Source organism: Anser anser (genome assembly GCF_964211835.1).
Source record: "Anser anser genome assembly, chromosome: 1".
NCBI lineage: Eukaryota > Metazoa > Chordata > Aves > Anseriformes > Anatidae > Anser > Anser anser.
In genome coordinates this window covers 72,563,337-72,581,699 of record NC_139720.1, presented here as the reverse complement: position 1 = coordinate 72,581,699, position 18,363 = coordinate 72,563,337, and the positions used below count along the sequence as shown (strand labels likewise).

Below are 18,363 nucleotides of genomic sequence, written 5' to 3'. Positions count from 1 at the left end.
GAAAATGTTTAAGGCTCAAATTCCATAAGACAAGTAAAAAGAAATGAAAATCATACTTTAAAAAATCCTGGGTTTTAGGCTGTTGTTGATGACTGCCTGTGGGCTTGGCAGTCTTGGCAATGAAGACTCGGAATTCTATGCCAAGTTTTTTTTTCCAATGTAATACTTGCTGACCTACATTCGTAAGTGTTTCTTAATCTTCCTGTTAAAATAACACACCCATTAATTTGCTGAAGTCTTGTGGTGCAAGTTGCAAGATGGAAGATAAAAGAAATTCTGGCCTCAGAAAATATTTTCTTCAAACAAGGTGGAAATATTAATTGAAATAATTGAAGTTGGAAGGTGTTGGTTCTGTAACGTGTTATCTAGTAGTAAAATTGAGAGTTTGTTTAATTCATTGTATAGCAATCCAGAAATTATTTTCCCATTATACTCAAAAGGTAAAATATTTAAGCAAGACTTATTGCCTGGTAATCTTAGAAGTAGACACTCTTCTTACCTTCCTTTTAATATTTGTTTAGCCTTTTTACTGATGTGAAGGAGTATATTTTCACTTTGATAAAATCTTTTCTTTAGAAAAATGATGTGTTTAACTGCCTTTTAGTTCTCAGTTTAGATGATCATTTAAAACTATGATAGCTTTTCAGTCAGTGGAACTTTTAAGTGTGTCTTCAAGTGCTGGACTAATTCAGCTTGAGCTACAAATACATCTCTTGTCATGCTGTAGTAATAGATCTCATTCTGAATGCTGGCAGAAGAGATGGTAACAGCGAGATGAGCTCTTAATAACCTTTCTGGAAAGAGTGAGTGACAGGTTCAATGGATATTGTGATACAGACTTGAAGCCATGGGGGAGGTCTCTGTTGTTGATGTAGATTTTCTTTTTTCTTTTTCATTTTTTTTACTATTTGTCTTGAGTAGTAGATACATGTTGAATATTGTTTCTTGGTTTCAAATTAGTTATTCCTGAAGACAGTTACATGTGTATTTTTATATTTATGAAATTTTCCTTGGTTTAAATGAAAAATTCTTTGAATACTTAGTTACTTATTTTAAGTTTTGGGATTAAACAATTTCATATTCACTTCAAACTGAGAACAAATTGAAAAATCCAAAGTAAAAAATTAGATGTGGGAAAATCCAAAAAACCTTGATTTTCTCTTTCTTTCTTAGTAAGGCTTTTTGTCTGTCGACATTGTATCTCATCCAAATTAGCAGGATATGCCTTGTATTTTGTATATGTTTGTATGTTAATATAAATATGAATTATTTTCAAACACTTAATGCCAAATTCACTTAATGGCTATGATTATTCACTGCTGACTCACGATTATTTTTTAAAATAAGCTTTTTTTGTTGTTGTGGGTTTAGTATAGTATTTATGAAGTGTTCCTTTTTCTTTTAGACACCCTTTCACCAGCATCCAGTCCTTCATCCATTAATTTTGCCACAGCTCCAGGTAGCATAGATGAATCACCCAGTGGAGCATTAAACATTGAATGTAGAATTTGTGGGGATAAAGCCTCAGGCTACCATTACGGAGTACATGCTTGTGAAGGTTGTAAGGTACAGTCGTAATTTTCTTTTTAAGAGCCTAAATCATGTTGCTTTATTTGCAGGGTTATATGGAGATAAGCATTTGTTTCATAAATGTTTAATATGATTCTAGCCATTAAAATTATTTCAATGATAAACATATCTGTGATCTTTTTTGAGAAATAATTTGTTCAGATACCATAACTGGCTACCGTAACTCAATACCGGACCTTCATCAAGCAGAGGCAATGCACAATGACAATTTTAATGCTACTTTTGTGGAACTAGTTAGTTAAACACTAAAACAACTTAAAACACTAAACTGTGACCAAAAATCAAAGCCTACTTGCTCCACTAGTGTTTTATTTGTGTTGGGAGTATAGCTGTGAGAAGCATGCGAGCCTGCTACATTTCCATTGTAACACTAACAAATCCCAAATATTTCATCTCCACCCCATTCTGCTTAAATCACTTAGTATTGTACCTCTTGTAGTTTTGGAGCCAGTGCATATCTGCGGGGCAAAGTAATGTTATCATTAATGTATAATTTGGGGAATGATATGGCCCAGGAATTAAAAGATTCTTTTATTTTACTTCTAATGTGTTAGGTTTTTTTTCTTTTTCTTTTTTTTTTTTTTTTAGAATTATGTCTGATAAGAGAATTAATTTTATACATGTATATTTTTCTCTCACGCTCCATGTCAGAAGGTGATAATTCAAATATAAATCTTATAAATTAATCCTAAAAACTCTACTTGCCTTTGAAGAGATGGAGAGCCAGTTCATAATCAGATGTGGCCAGAAAGCCCCAGAGCCTAAATGACATTTGTTACTATGTCATGTGAAGCAAAATGTTGCAATGACTTTAAAAAGCTTTGCTAACCCTTTAATTACTTCTTAGCATGAGACTAGTATTACATTGCAGTATCAAGATATCACGGTGAGATCTGCTGAGGTATAGCCTTTTCTGTAATGCCCATTTTTGTGTCCTTGGCACTTTCTACACACTGTGCTGCATTGTAATACCCCTCACGTTTGCTGAATAGAGAAGAGATGTGTTAAATCTCTGCATTTGTGTAACTTACACATATGAAAGATTAAGGTTGTTTCTGTCGGAGGACAGAGAAAATGTATGCAAAACCAGGATGTGACTGTTTTACTTAATCCTTAAAAGCAATTTACTCTGGTACTCTGGGGTCTTAGTTCTCTTCCAAGAATAAGAGCTGAAAGCTACTTCCTGCTTTCTTGTTTTCCGTTCTGTATATGCCGTCATACACACCACTTCACCACGTAGAGTGGGAGATTCTTACCTTCGGACAGATTATGCTTTGCATATTGCTTTCCTACTGGTATCACTAAACAATTAAAAAATCACATGTACGATAAAGTTTAGTAGCCACAACTCTTTAACATTACATATTGTCTTCTCAAACTTCTTATAGGGTTTTTTCAGGAGAACAATTCGATTAAAACTCATCTACGATAAATGTGATCGCAACTGCAAAATTCAGAAAAAAAATCGTAATAAGTGCCAATACTGTCGTTTTCAAAAGTGCCTTTCAGTTGGAATGTCACATAATGGTAGGTAAGAGTGCCATTAATAATTTGCTTGTTCCTACCCAGGGTCTGCTTCTGGAAGCAGACACTTGGATAACTTTTATGCTTATTTGTATGAGTTGAACCTCAGATTTTTACGGTATAGATTGGAGGGGGTGGGGGGACAACACCAATTTCCCTAATGTCTAGTAGAAGTAATTGATAAACAGCTGCTAAATCTACTCCTGTGAATTTTACACAATTGTGTTGAATGTTCATTTGTCCATATTATTGTTAATTTAGTTGGTTTTTTTTTTCACCCAGAACTTTGACACCATTGGTGCCATTGAAGCAAGTTCCAATACTGGAAGAGTTCTGGCTGGGGGAGTTTTAGAGGAGCAGGAGAACTACCTCATTGTGGGAGGGCATGACACAGGAAAGAAATCTGTAGGAAACCAGACTTAATTATTTTGCAGATGACAGTGCAACAGCTCTTGGGCAGATGGTTCAGGGAGTGTTGGGGGGAGGGCTGACTGTGTGCTGACTGTGGGGCAGGAGTTAGAAGTATGTTGCTTGTTAAATGGAATGGTAAAAATTCAGAACGTTTAGATATACAGTTTAAGAATTATATTATTGTTTGTGTTAATGGCTTAACTCTGGCTTACATGCCAATATTACCCCCACAAGGCAGTTTTATGCACAGTATGTAGCTTGCTAAGCAACTTTGGTAAAGAGGGGAGAAGAAAGAAGATAAAGCTGGGAGAGGCCAACCCACGAGAAAGCATATTGTAGTTGGATGACAGCAGTTTGCTTTCCCTACGTAAGTCTTATGGTGTCAAGGCTGAACTTGGGAGCAGGTGCAATTTGGGAGTAGGTTGCTGGGCTACATGAAAAGCTGTGGGCTGGGAGATGAACTTCCTGAGGAAACATTGCAGTCAAGATAGTTGGGGTGGGGACCTGGTTGGGAAAGCCGCCTATGGCAGCATACTCTAGAGTCCTAGCAAGAGACATTGGGAAAGTTGACTTTCTGGTTCTGGGGGAAGCCTGGTTGTGTGCACAGCCTTGACTGAGATTAAAGTGCATTTGGAGAGTCACATTCAGGACTGGTAATAACCTTACTGAAGTAACAGACTTGGGAAGAGTGTGCCAGCTAACAAAGTAACATCTCAGGGGCAGGAACTGAGTAGGGAGCTGTGTTGGATGGCAGGGATTAGTGTTCAGTTGAAGCTGTTTCATGCTATTAAAGCACTGTGGGCACCTGTGCTCTAGCTGAAGGAAGCAGCAGTTTCACTGGAGAAAACATATAGGAGGCTGAAGGGAATGAGAAGACTGCTAACTTGCAGACAGTGCTTCTCAGGAAAAGAACCTTAACTAGATTTACACCTATGACCTCTATCCTCTAAGTTTCGGTTTAGGGAAGATATTCTTCCACTCTTCTGATAGACCCATGGCCAGATTCAGAGCAGGCCATCCACAGAAGGACTTGCATTAAAGTCCAAAACTGCATTGCAGATCATGCCTCAAATCACCTTCTTGTGTCATAAGATTCCTCAGGCATGTTGAAGCACTAATTCTGCACAGGCTTGGAATTGCTCAGTCAAAGCAGTGAGGTTCTGTCCTCCCAGTGGTTAGCTGCTGAAATAGGCAAGAGTAACTAGCTTTATTAGCATTCTCAAAACCTTGCTTACTATCAGAGGGTAGGCCCCTCTATAAAATGGAGTTATTTTAGTTTTAAGATGAAACTGAAGAAGCATGTGGACATGCCTATTTTAGTGCTAAATGGCAAGAGCACTGGCCCAAGAAATGGGAGGACCACCATGTCCAGTGGGGTTTCAAACTCACATCTCCTGCCTTTCAAAAGGATGTACTAATGACTGGATTGCATATTCAAACTCTATTCTCCTCCTGTCCAGTTTTGAAGAGTTAATCTATTGATTCTGGGTCTGGGAGGAGATTTTGTTGACTATAACCTTTGTGCATAAATGAGAGTTTCTGGTCTGTTTTGTTCTCTCCAGTCAGTACAGGTACATTGAACTGAACATCCAGTGCCTAAAGAACTGAATGCCGTAGCCATTTCAAAATCAGCACTGAAATTTGGGCCTACCTCCCTGCACGGCTCCCTGCAGAGTTCCCCCAGGCATCTTTTGACGGAGCACTGGAACAGGCTGCCCAGGGACGTTGTGGAGTCTCCTTCTCTGGAGATATTCAAGGCCCGTCTGGACACCTACCTGGGCAGCCTGCTGTAAGGAACCTGCTTTGGCAGGGGGGTTGGACTTGATGATCTTTCGAGGTCCCTTCCAACCCCTGCAATTCTGTGATTCTGTGATCTCTCCAGTCAGTGTGTGTGCCCTCTGCTAAGCTCCTGACACAACTTTCCTCACTTAGCTTTTTAGAATTCCCATGGTGGACTTTGAGTTTCATGTTGGGCATTGCAGAACACAGAGAGGAGAGAAAAAGATACAACTACTTAGTGTAGAAGGAAAAAGGTATGCATTCTACATCATTGCAGATACCAGATCTTGTTTTGAAATGTCTGATTACTTTCAGTGTAGTACACTAACCTGACGAGTCAGGTTTCATTAGTTGGGTCTCAGTCACTGTCTGTGTTGGAAAGGATAAGACTACTTCACTCATGAATTTATCATAGTAAGTCTGCTACTTCTACCTCAGTTTTTCTAGATGGAAAATCTTACAGCTCTATTCAGCAATGGAAAAAGGTGTAGGTTTTTGTATAACATGTTTGTTTTACAATTATGTCTTCCTATCAGCAATACGTTTTGGACGAATGCCAAGGTCTGAGAAGGCCAAGTTGAAGGCAGAAATTCTAACAGGTGAAAGTTATATTGAAGATTCAGAAATGGCAGATCTTAAATCACTTGCTAAAAGAATTCATGATGCTTACCTGAAAAACTTCAATATGAACAAGGTTAAAGCCAGAGTCATCCTTGCAGGCAAAACTAATAACAATCCAGTAAGTACTTTTGCTGTAACTTTAAAGTAAAGCTGGAAAACACGTAAGGTGGTACAATGATTTGTTAAACTTGTAAGCAAATCTTTCAGAAAATAAATAACATGCTAATATGGAAATGAAATATACAAAAAAGAATACCTGTAGTAAATGTAATTGCTTTTAGCCACTATAAGAACAAGAAAAAGTTTTAGGAACCTTAAATTATAGTAGAGAGATAAGGGAAATAAAATTAGTTCTTAATCAAGAAACAGAATGTGAATACCTCTTGCTATGGGTGGGGGAAAATGGTTCAGATTTAATTTCCTAGTGTGAAAATCGGGGAAAAAAATAATTCAAATGCTTTTCAGCCACAGATACCAGGATAAATACTGTTATCTTCTAGGGCGTACAGAAGCTCTGAATGACTCTTGTTCTAATCACAGCAGTATAAATGGTAGGAGAGGAAAGAGAACTTGAGTTTGTAATTCTTTGTTAACAGTTCTTCCCACTTCCTCATGCAGCCTTCCTGGTCTTAAATGTATGGTTATTTTGAAAAGGAGAAGCAAACAAGTTTCTGATGACATGTATGCTATACTGTTTATTTTTCTTACAGGATAATTTATCCAAGATTTTATAACAAATTGTTATATGTTCTCATATAACAAACTGTTATGTTACATGTTCTCTATGAATTTTTACTTATAGTACTTTGGTCATTACTAATTAATATGTATTGTGCAATATTTACTCACCAGTTGCACAACATCTTTGAGATTTAACTGTGAGCCATACTGTTTTGACAATGTGCATAACTCTCCTAGAAATGATTGAATACGGCAAGGAAATCAACATTGGACAATGAAGAACTTGGTCTAGGTTCTGCTATCAACTGCTTTTTGTTCTGTAGCACACAAGATTGTAAGGACTGACTTGTTTCACTTTAGCTACAATTTCTTTAATTCTATTGTGATTTATCATATAGAGAAGATAAAATCAGTGGTAAAATAGGAGTCTTACTTTCAGGATGAATCTGGGGGGAAGATATTTTAAGTATAACATAATAAAAATTGTGTAAATATGGGAATAAGCATTAAGAAAATTGTAAGCAACCTGTCTTCGAAGTTATAGAATTTGGCCTATTATAGTCTAGTCTAGACAAGCATACAAGCTTCTGTATTAAAAGAGAAACATATGAATAATGCCAGTCTTTTTCTCTGGGTTGATGAGGTGCTTAAAAATTAAGAACAACCCATAAGCCATAAACCTTTTTGGGGGTACAAGCTGACATAAGCCTACAGTAAATACCATGCTTTAACACCTTACCAAGTAGCCACCTCTCCACATAGCCCTTTTCAAGCTTGCTACCATGTCAGAATCATAAATTGCAATATTTAATATACATGCAGAGATCCTAGATCTCTACATCTTAATTTTTGTGTTTGTATTTATGGGATGAAGTTGATGTAATGGCTGTCAGATTATAGTCATCTGATTAACCAGGTAATAGTGGCTCGCATGTATCCTATTGAATTTACAAGTGAAATTTGATGAGGAATCGGAGCTAATATATTGCAAACAGGCTGTTCCTTTATTCTTCAATATTCAGGAAAAAGGAGAGAGTTTTTCAGCTATTTCATCATCTCTTCTGGGGAAAAAAAAAATCCCTAAACAAAAACAAATTTTGAGGGGGTTGTTGGTAATTAATAATCCACCTGTTTCTGAACTATGCATTAACATTTCATTTCAGAGAATCCTAATTCTTGGCATCACTATAACTCATCTCAGAACAAACTAGCATTTTTCATGATGACGAGATGTCCTTTTTAAATTTGGATCCCAAGACCTTGACATTACCTGTTTTCTGCATATTGAAATGATGATAAATTCCAAAAGAATTTACATGACAGATTACATCTAACAAAGTTCAAAAAGTGGTGTTTGATTGTTCTGCTGCTTTTCTCTCATATCCACCTGCACATAAAAAGTTCTGTACTAAGTACAGAAATGTGATGGAATTGTTCTAAGCACTTGAAAAAGTGTACAACATTCAAAGTGGTTCAGTGGATTGTAGGGAAAATTTAATGTTTTACAGTTTTCTAAGTAAAATAAGTGAATTCTATTTATAAAGGAATACAAAAAATTGTCCATGATGTTTAATCTGAGATAAGCAAAACAGCATAGGGATGGTACTTCGCTTAGCATTTAAGGAAATAACATTTATGTTCAAGGCCAGTTGCCATGACTTTGATAGACTGGGAAGCATTGTTGGTTTGTTTGGTTGGTTGGTTTTGTTTTGTTTGTTTGCTTCTTTGTTTTTCTTTCATAAATAGTCCTTTGTTTTGTTTTGATTACTGCTCTTCAGATATATATCAAAATATTTTTGAGTTCTGGTTGATTCTTAAGAAAGTGGGAATGCTTCTTTACGTGATGCTTTTAAGAGACCAGCCCATCATATTGTAATGCACATACCTTTTTAAATAGAGGGGTTTTTATTTATGGAAAAAATGGTGATCGAGACTGAAATTTAGTGTTGTCTGACATTCTAGTGGGATCTGGGTTTAGAGATGACTTAGCACTAACAGTAGCTAGAAAGGTGAGCTGAATTTATGTGGAAGAACAGCTGAGACCTAGTCTATGAAAATCTGATAATGAACGCAAGAGTAATAGATGAGTCATGTTCTTGTGTAAACATGCTGTCCTATATTTGAATGATTGTCTGTATTCCCCTTAGGATACTTCAGGAAAGCATCACGATGTGCATCAAGTGTAGTTAGTTTAGGAATTTATAGGAAAGTAGGAAGAATAACCTGGACTACTGGAGAAGGTAATACACGTCTTTTGAGAACCTTCTGGGTCTTACTCTGAGATGGATATATATATATACTACACACAGTACTTCTGGATATTCACTGCAAATACGTCATGCATATTTACATTTTGTTTTTTGCTGAGTCATTTGCAGGGCAGACTTGATCTAAGACATTGCATTTTGTAGTTCAGTAATGTGTGGTTTCTCTTTATGCAGAAATATGAAAGAACTCAAAGTTTATTGATAGATGAAAACTGATTAGTATGAAACTTATAAGGTTCATCAAAATTCAGTTGTTTAGGAAACCAATGATTAATAGCTTTGATTTTGTCAATGAATTAATACTGTTTTCTCTGTAGCCATTTGTTATACACGATATGGATACCTTGTGCATGGCAGAGAAGACCCTTGTGGCAAAACTGGTAGCCAATGGAATTCAGAATAAGGAAGCAGAAGTTCGAATCTTCCACTGCTGCCAGTGTACTTCTGTAGAGACTGTCACAGAACTTACTGAATTTGCCAAATCTATCCCTGGCTTCTCCAATCTTGACTTGAATGATCAAGTGACGCTGTTGAAATACGGAGTTTATGAAGCCATCTTTGCTATGTTAGCATCTGTAATGAACAAGGATGGGATGCTGGTAGCCTATGGAAATGGTTTTATAACACGGGAGTTCCTGAAAAGTCTGAGAAAGCCGTTCTGTGATATAATGGAGCCAAAATTTGATTTTGCAATGAAATTCAATGCACTGGAATTGGATGATAGCGATATATCCCTTTTTGTCGCTGCCATCATTTGCTGTGGAGGTAAGCACTACGTATTTGTTCTTCAAGGCAGCAAATTTTCAAGTTAGAGAGGGGTCTAATTACTCTGCATTTTTAAAAATGGAACGTGAAGTCCGATGGCGTGTTTTTGTTTGGGGCTTGGCAGATTTTTTATGAGTTTAGGACTGGGTAGAAAACAGTATTTTTACCTACAAAATGGGCAGAAAAACAGTTTGTAAAGAGATTGGAGGCAGATGCAGGTTATAGCTTTGCTCATCTTTGACTCTTGCTGATTGTTCATTTCCAGGGTGGAGGGTGTTTTGTTTTATGTTTCTTTTCCTTGCTTTTGTAGCATGGGTTGTATTTAGTACTATGAACTCTCTCCTCAAGTAAGTGTGGGCATTGAAAACAATCTGTCCTGAGGGGTAACGAAAGACTACTTTTCTATTACTGTAATAAAGATTTACTTTGAGCCTGTTTCAAACCTGTTGAAATTAATGAGAATATTTTCATTGCCCTTAGTGTATAATGTAAATTTACACTGTAGCCTACAACATAGAATCTTTGAAGTAGCATACAATAAAGAATATTTTTAAAATTATGACATGTATTTTTCTGTTTGTTTTGAGAATAGATCGTCCTGGTCTTGTAAATGTAGGACACATTGAAAAAATGCAAGAGAGCATTGTGCACGTACTGAAACTTCATTTGCAAACCAACCATCCTGATGATACCTTCCTCTTCCCAAAACTTCTTCAAAAAATGGCTGACCTCCGACAACTTGTCACGGAACATGCTCAACTTGTTCAGATAATCAAGAAGACTGAATCTGATGCACATTTACACCCTTTACTACAGGAAATCTACAGGGATATGTATTAAGGATTTTTAGTATTTTGTCCACAATATTTAAAGACAACAGCAATATTAATAATAGATGGGAGCAAAACTACTCAGTTATCGGCTGATCACTCAGTTCAGAGCATGAACAGTTTAAAAGCTAGGTAACTGGAGTGCTACACTTTTGGTTTGGGTTCTTTTCTCTTTTAAAAGAGTTCTGCAGAAAAACACTGATTATAATGCTCATGAAGTGTCTTGCAGCGGTTCTTTTATTTGGAAATCTGAAGATTGGTAAGGAATTCGTATTTGTATAATAAATCAGAATGCTAAGTAACAGAAATGAAAAAAAAAATACATATTTCCTCTTGGCTTAGTCATTTAGAGTTAAAATAACAAATTCAGCAAATTCTTTCCAGCTATATATACATGAAGATTACACATTCTTGGCTAACAGTAATTACTGAGAACCAACTAATGATTTTTCTTAAAGGCAGTCAGTCTAGGTGTATCAAATGGTTTGATATTATTGCATATACACTTCTAAAAAATTTGAAAGACTTTGATGTGCCACTGCTTGAATTTCATGAAGTGCAGTACAGCTTCATATAGTATGACATTGGTGTACCTTGGGATTAGCATGTTGAAAAGAAGTACTTTTGAGAAATTAAATAAAATCCTAAGTGGTATCTAAAGTACAACAGATATGCTCCATTCAGATGTTTCTTGAAGAGTAAATGTGATAAGCAAAGGAACCCTTGTCTGGAAAGGGTTTTAAGGAAATACAAAAATGTCCTTGGGGAAAAATATGTCATACTATATGTATTTTGGAGAACTTGTAGTAGCTCAAGCTGCAGTTTTGGCTTAAAGTTACAATTTTTAATTAATCTGAGTTTTGGAGAGACTGAAAAATCTGATCCTAGTACAGAAATAAATAATTTCAACTGCACGGTATTCCAGTGCAGTGATAGCTTTTCAGTGATCATTTCTGAAGAAAAGATTATATAAGAAAAGCACTTTCTTTCTTGTCCTGTATTTTGGCAGTATAGAATCTTTGGAACTTGTTTACTTTTCTGATGAGTACACTATTATATTTTTTCTTTTTTCAATTATCCTCTCAGATATATTCCTATTCTTCCATAGACCTTGTCCATACAGGTAATAGCTAGATTATTTCACCAAGTTTTGTCCTTGTCCTTACAACCATAGTGGATGAGGTGACGGTATTACCAAGAGTGGAGTTTGTTAATTGTGTAATATTAAAGAGAGTACAGTCGAGAGTACCTGAGGGCATATGGTGGTTTTACAAGAGTACTTATCCTTGATGCAAAATAAGCCAAAAGGAAACTGCTTGACTTCGGTATTTACAGGGTCCTTTATCAGAGATTAATGCACAAAATGTGAAAGCAAATACTAGTTGCATGCAAAGCACTGTACTATTTCTTTTTCTTGACATTTTTTAATTTCCTTTTTATTGGTAATTTCCTGGTATTTCTACATAAATTCCTACATAATACTGGTAATTTCCTTTTATTATTCCGTTATTTTACTATCAGTTTCATAACACAAAATAATCAGAAGCCAATCTTAGTATTTTCACAATAGTTAAGCTTTCAGTTGCACAGGAGAACACATTGTGCTTGTTTTATTGTAGCATGTTCGAAGACTTCAGAATCTTAAACCTTTACTGAAAAAAATAAGTTAGTTGGATAAAGTGAGAGCATCATAAAATGAGGCTTATTTTTGTCACAACATCTGTTTTTTAAAGGCCCACTGGCATGGCTAAACACTGACTGGTCAAATTACAGATTTGAAAATAATTTGTTCTTTATCTAGGTGATGGCCATTAGCACAGGTCTTAGTGTGAAATACTAAAGTATTGGCCTTACATTTGGTGACCATCTAAGGCAGGATAGGTGCAATAGATGCATATGCACAAAACTCCCTCACCTTCTCTGTCAACTACCTTCTGCTCTCCCCAGCTGGGAGAGCATAAGCGTTATGTTACAACTACTTCTAACACTTAATTAAGAGAAGTTTGTTTGTCTTACCAGGAAACAGTGGATGAGAAATGTGTTGTTGTCTGTGTCTTGCAGCAATATACAGTATGCCCTCAGAAACAACAAGAGGATTTTAGCAATGATGCTGCTTGATTCTTCAATTCAGCCTTGCCTTACTATGGGCTGTGGGCTTTAGGCAATGGATATGCTCTACTGCTTACTCCAATAAAAAAAAAAGTGTCAAAATGTCATGATGGCATACTAAGGATCTGTACATGTGGCATGGCATCCATCTATAGGAAGTGTGTAGTGCAGTGCTTAGCATACTCAGCGCAGCTGATGGCAGTCTAAATTCTAACTTTGGAGACTCTAATAGCAAACTGTCTTAAGCTGAGTCTTAAATACAAGCTGCATTTTTTTCCCCAAAGCTCAGATGTGGGCAAAACGCAAATTTGAAAGTGCTGTTCCATTGTTTGCATGTACTGAAGTTTCTCATTAAAAACAAACAAACAAACAGACACAATCACTGCAGACAAAATGTATTTTCTCTGTTCTTGTTTTCAAAATTGGCTAAAACGCTTTACTGAAACTTTTCAAAAACATGGAAAATTTAATAATGAATACTTAACTTTGGCAAAATTATGAAGAATTGAAAACAGCATTGTTCAGTGGAAAGCATAATGCAGCTGCTCTGTAAAAGGATCCCACTATACGCTTTAGGAAAGTGAGTAATTTGCGTTTTTCCTATTCTGGATGCATTTTCTTTTTTTTATTATTTAAAAAAGCATGCATATTTTTAATAATTCCTTGGACAACGGCATTTGATTTCTGTTTTAAATTAAATCATGGACCTTTAAACATGGAAAGAACACATTGTGAATTACAGAAATATGAATGAAATGTTAACGTAGCCTAAAATTCTGGATAAATTCCACTGTCTGCAGGGTTGCAGTGTGCACATATCCACAGTATCTTCGAAGAATGACACAGAGCAGACAATTCACTTCCTGAGTGTTAATGTACAAAAGAAGTTCTTAATTGCAGCATTACACATCTAATAAAGCATACTAACAGAGTACACATCGGCTACTTCTGTAGATGACTGCAGTAGGCATTTGCCAACCAGATGTCAACAAATGACTCCATTTGTGTTCATTTTCTGGAATTTTGGAGTCTGCTAAGTTTTAGATGTATTACTGAGGAGCCTTCAGCATCTCCACCTTTTAGAGATCGTCTAATATTTTAATCTATGGAGGGAAATAAAGTGATCAGATTTTAGAATAAAGATTTGTTAAAGGCTTACTGGCTTATTATGTATAGTTTTGATCTGATTCATACCTACACTAAGTTATTTTAATATCATAGCACTGAAGAGCCCTCGTTAGGCACCAGGTACCCACAAACAGCTTAGAACAAGAGACCACAAGTGGAGAGAGAAAAATCCTAGGGAGCAATGGTACAACTTAACGTTTTCAGCAAACCTACAGCCTATTCAATTTTTAGGGTTGTTTGGTTTTTTGCTTTATTGGGATCCAAGAGGTACTTTGATAGAGGGGAAAACAAACAAACAAACAAAACAATTTGTGTCAAACATTAGGGAAATCTAATATTCATTTTTACCTCTCTAATATTTTGTTTAAAGGTGTACTGTTTTCTGTGCACAGCTGTCCTTAAAAAAAAAAAAGTTACATTGTACCTGTTAAATTTCAGATGTCCGCTTTCATTTTAAAAAACTAATTGTCTGGCAATAGACAGGAATGCTTTCCACTTACAGAAATTGAATCTTTCTTGGCATTTAAAGAATTTTTCTTTTTTTTTTTTTTTTTTTTTAAATTTAATTGCCATTTCCATGTGCCTTTGTGCTTTGGTTCTAGCCAGCTGCTAGAAAGCTGAAGTGTTGCCAAAGAGCATATTTTAGCTTTATTTCTGGCCTGCACAGATTTAGGAAATACCAGCAGTTGCACTAAGTCCGTTCTCATGAGAGAGCTAGCACAAGTTTGCAAATCAAAGAGCTTATAATAAGCATCTAAACATTTGTTTGTTTATTCAAACTGCTAAAGCTTTGGAGATTTCCTCATCACGAGAGCTGGGTCACATAATATTAAATTTGAATTTCCTCCTTATTTCTAATGGAAAGCCTGGACAAGTTAGCATCTATGACAGAGAAACTGGAGGTTACACCATAGCTGCCTCTGCTCTGTCTGAAGAGGAACAATTTCAGCTCTGTCTCTCCTTAAAAGCAACCATGTTACTTAGTTGAAAATCTGCAACTGCATTTAACAAATGCATTTGCAGCTGTTTGGATATTACTTAAGCATAAGTTCTTATAAATAATGGTCCTTCCCTGAAAACCCTAATCCTTTAGTAAGTGTTGATATGTAAGGTGTAGTATGGTATCTGATACTTGCTTATATCTCAAGTGCTTTCTTGATAATAAGTTGCCTTTTTTTTTTTAGTCTAGATTGAATCAGCTTTGCTATCCTCTTACTAGAGATTTAAATTATATGTGGGTTTGATCTAAGAGTATTGATAATATTATGTACTGTGGGATATTTTAATTTAATGTAATACTGTTTCTTCATGTTTCAATTTGTAAAATACCAGAATATAATTGCAAGGTATAAACTTTCACTAAATTATATTACAGAGGTGCTTTAAGAAAAATATGTAAATTATTTAATTTAAATATGTGTTTCGTACTTTATCTTGTGAACCCTTTTGTACAGTGAGGAAAGATTTACTTTTATGGGTAAGGATGGTGGGCCTGAAGTCAAAGACAAACAGCTGTTTATTCCCATGTAGTCTTTATTCCTCTATCATTTGCGAAGTATCAGAAATTCTGCAACTTATGAATTATTGGTATTGATAATTGTAACCAAATTTTAAAATGTACTTTCACATAGAACATAGACTTCATTTTATTTCATCTTAATAGAAGTAAGTCTAGGTTAGGAAGAGCTCTAATTTCAAAACAGAGTTAATATTATCAATGTTTTAATTCAAGTTCACCAACAGGAAAGATAAATAAGTTCATCTTTGCTTTACAGCAGAGTATAGTAGTTTATTTTCCTCAAAAGACTGAAAAGAACTAAAAAGAGGTAGATTCTCTAAGTACTGCATTATTGTTATTTTCTGAGAAACTGATCTGTGGTTTACTAGAAATAACAATGTATATTGATAATTATTTCCTTTTATCTGCATGGAGGTTTATCTGCAGTTCTTATAGATGTGTTTTTAAAAAGTAATTTGGCAGTGCAAAACAAAACACAGGAAAGCCAATAATGGTATTTCAATAGGAGTGTTCCCTTTACAGTTTTAAGTAGAGATGAATTCAGAGCCTTCTCATGGGTATTCTGTGTCCTGTGATTCATGTGTGACAATATGTGCCTCCAGTGCTCCCGCTAATGAATCCTGGTGTAGGAGCAAAATGTACCAGGAATGTTCCTGCAATGATTTATACTTACTGTATCTTATTTTTAATAGATAAAATTGTATTTCCCAAATTGCTGCAGCTTGAAATTTTTACTTGGTCAGCGTGATCATGCAGGTATGTTGTCTATTACGATGATTTTGTCAAATTTTTTAAAGCTCTACTGAACTTTCTTGTGGTAACCTACAGCTACTTTTCTGAATTTCTTAAGCAGCAATGGAAAAAACACAACCTGTAAAAGGTACCATCAGATATATCACTTTACATTGCAAATATTTGATCTAAATTCACTGTTAACTAAGCCCGTCCTGGGCAAGGGTATTCCTCTTCTGTTTTCCCTAAAGTGCTTACAGTTCTTAAAGCTTTTTCAGCTTCTGAAGCTGTTTGTTTTTTTTTTCCTTTCCATCTTTCCCTTGATCTTCTTGATTGTATTAGTGCTATCTTGTCAGATTCCTCTGCAAGGATGTTTGAAAACAGAATTTCTACTGCAGGGACCTCAATTTCAGATGAGCTGAAATTTGGGGGATAGGCTACATGCACAAAAGAGATTAAGCTCATTACAGGCTCGGCTTTAAATAAGGACTGGACTGCACGATCAGGCGTAAGGTACTTAAAGCCATTTTTAAGTATTTTGGTGTATTTTCTCAGGTTGGGTATGCATGTACAGTAATCCCCGTTATGGAAGAAAAGAGCATAATCAATGCAAAAAGTTTTATGACATTCTTTACCCCTGAAAGAAAAAAAAATGGTGGTAGAAAATATTGACCGACCAAAATATTGACAACATGCAAATGGTGTATTCTCCCACTGTGTAGGAGTGAAAACATTCAATATTGATGTGCAGCAGGAATTGTAAGATTAGCAAAACTGCTTGGTGATTCATATGCAATTAACCACGCCGAGTGCTGTTCACATCCAGACTTATTACCTCTGCATATTCGCATACTACAGGTATGTTTTGCCACATAATAGCTGGCTAGTGTAGGGATTGCCTTCATGAAAACACAGTGCCTTTGCCCTTGTTCTATGATTCCATGCCCTCCTTCTAGTTAGTACTGCTGCACTGTTGAGGGCTGTTGGTGATGCTGTGTGCAGGTGCTCACCACGAGCTCCCTTGGGCAGCTCCTCACTGAGCAGACTGATGATGTTCATCTGCTGCTGTCCTGTGGTGCAGAGAAGGGGAGGAAGCTGCGTCTGAGTCATTCACCCTGCTCCCTAGACAAACAAATCCTGTGGGATGGCGGGATGTGTGAAGCCATGTATCCACAAATATTTTCCTCAGGTTTCAGAAGTGGACAAACATTTATGGCTTTAGTTATTTCTTTAGTAATAACAAAGCTAATCAAAGTTTTAGTGTTACAGCTTTTAACAAGAACACCCCTTTTTACTGTTTGACATCTGGTTTATCAGCTTCTCAGATGAGCTGCATTTCATATTGCTCCTGCTATTTCACAATTTTTACAATTGCTCTTTCTTTAGGAATATAACAACAGTTTAATTACATCATGATGTTAAAACACTTCATCATGTCTTAAATTGTCTGTTATCTGATATGACACAAAAAAGCACATTTTGGTTAGTGTTGCCAAACTCTGATAAGTAGAGCTAACAAGTGTTTAATTATATCAATCAAGATATCAATATTAAAGAAAAAAAAAATCATTGTTTCCAGCCACCTTTTTTATTTTTATAGGAGTTTTTGGGTGTGTTTTGTTTTAAAGAGCAGACAATTCTTGCAGGGAGTAGTCAAACCTAATTCTCACGGAATGCATGTTTCCAGTAAAATACCACTAATTCAAGCCGAGTTCCCAAGTTTCTTTCTGTCAGAGCAATGCAAATGACATTTTCAAGAAAGAATGGAAGCCCTGGTCTCACAGGGATTTGTAGGAAAGACAGTCACTCACTTGTGTATGTAAAAATTACATATAGCTAAATATGATAATGGATTCTCAAGTGTTACCAGCCTACTGATTGAGAATGAAAAAACTTGAAGTAAACATTTTTCTTCTTTTTTACATTCTGATTTTTTTTCACTTCTCCTTAAAAAATAAGAGGTTGGATTCAGTGTTTGTATAGAGACTGGTAGGAACCTATGCGCTTTAAAAAGAAAAATGTCATCCTGTAAGACTGAATGTAAACACAGTTACTTTGAAATATGTTTTTGCCTTAATGGTTTAAAAAAATAAAGTATTTTTAAAATGAAATTAATGACACGTGCCAATCTTTTATTTCCAGGAAAATAACTCATGGTGGTGGTGTGGTTTTGACACAAACATCGTTGTTACCCTCTGCTGGCTGCCTCTTGTACTTTATCCAAAGCTGTGGCCATGTCTTAACTGAATCCCTCTTTTGATGAATGTGCACACATGAATAGCTTTTATGAACAAGCAAGTAGCTCTGTTCTGAACTCATATACAACCACTTAGGTTCTCAACTGATAGCTTGTATAAATATTTGCAGAATCAGAACCTGGGGAGTGCTGGGTGGTGGCACACCTGGG

General features: G+C 35.9%; 2 protein-coding genes across 9 annotated transcripts in view; one reads left to right on the top strand and one right to left on the bottom strand.

Annotated features, from left to right (window-relative positions):
- Positions 1 to 18,067, top strand: part of PPARA (peroxisome proliferator activated receptor alpha) — a 73,464-nt gene extending 55,397 nt beyond the window's left edge. For all 8 annotated transcript variants that reach the window (XM_083800586.1, XM_083800585.1, XM_083800584.1 and 5 more), the window contains 5 exons: positions 1,406 to 1,566; positions 2,979 to 3,117; positions 5,841 to 6,043; positions 9,191 to 9,638; positions 10,231 to 18,067. In XM_083800586.1, coding sequence (XP_083656712.1) covers positions 1,406 to 1,566; positions 2,979 to 3,117; positions 5,841 to 6,043; positions 9,191 to 9,638; positions 10,231 to 10,478 — 1,199 coding nt within the window. In that variant the 3' untranslated portion in view covers positions 10,479 to 18,067. The remainder of the gene's footprint in view (positions 1 to 1,405; positions 1,567 to 2,978; positions 3,118 to 5,840; positions 6,044 to 9,190; positions 9,639 to 10,230) is intronic.
- Positions 13,638 to 18,363, bottom strand: part of CDPF1 (cysteine rich DPF motif domain containing 1) — a 27,819-nt gene continuing 23,093 nt past the window's right edge. Inside the window, exon 5 of the mRNA XM_083800695.1 lies at positions 13,638 to 13,680. Within this exon, the coding sequence (XP_083656821.1) occupies positions 13,657 to 13,680 (24 nt within the window). The 3' untranslated portion in view covers positions 13,638 to 13,656. The remainder of the gene's footprint in view (positions 13,681 to 18,363) is intronic.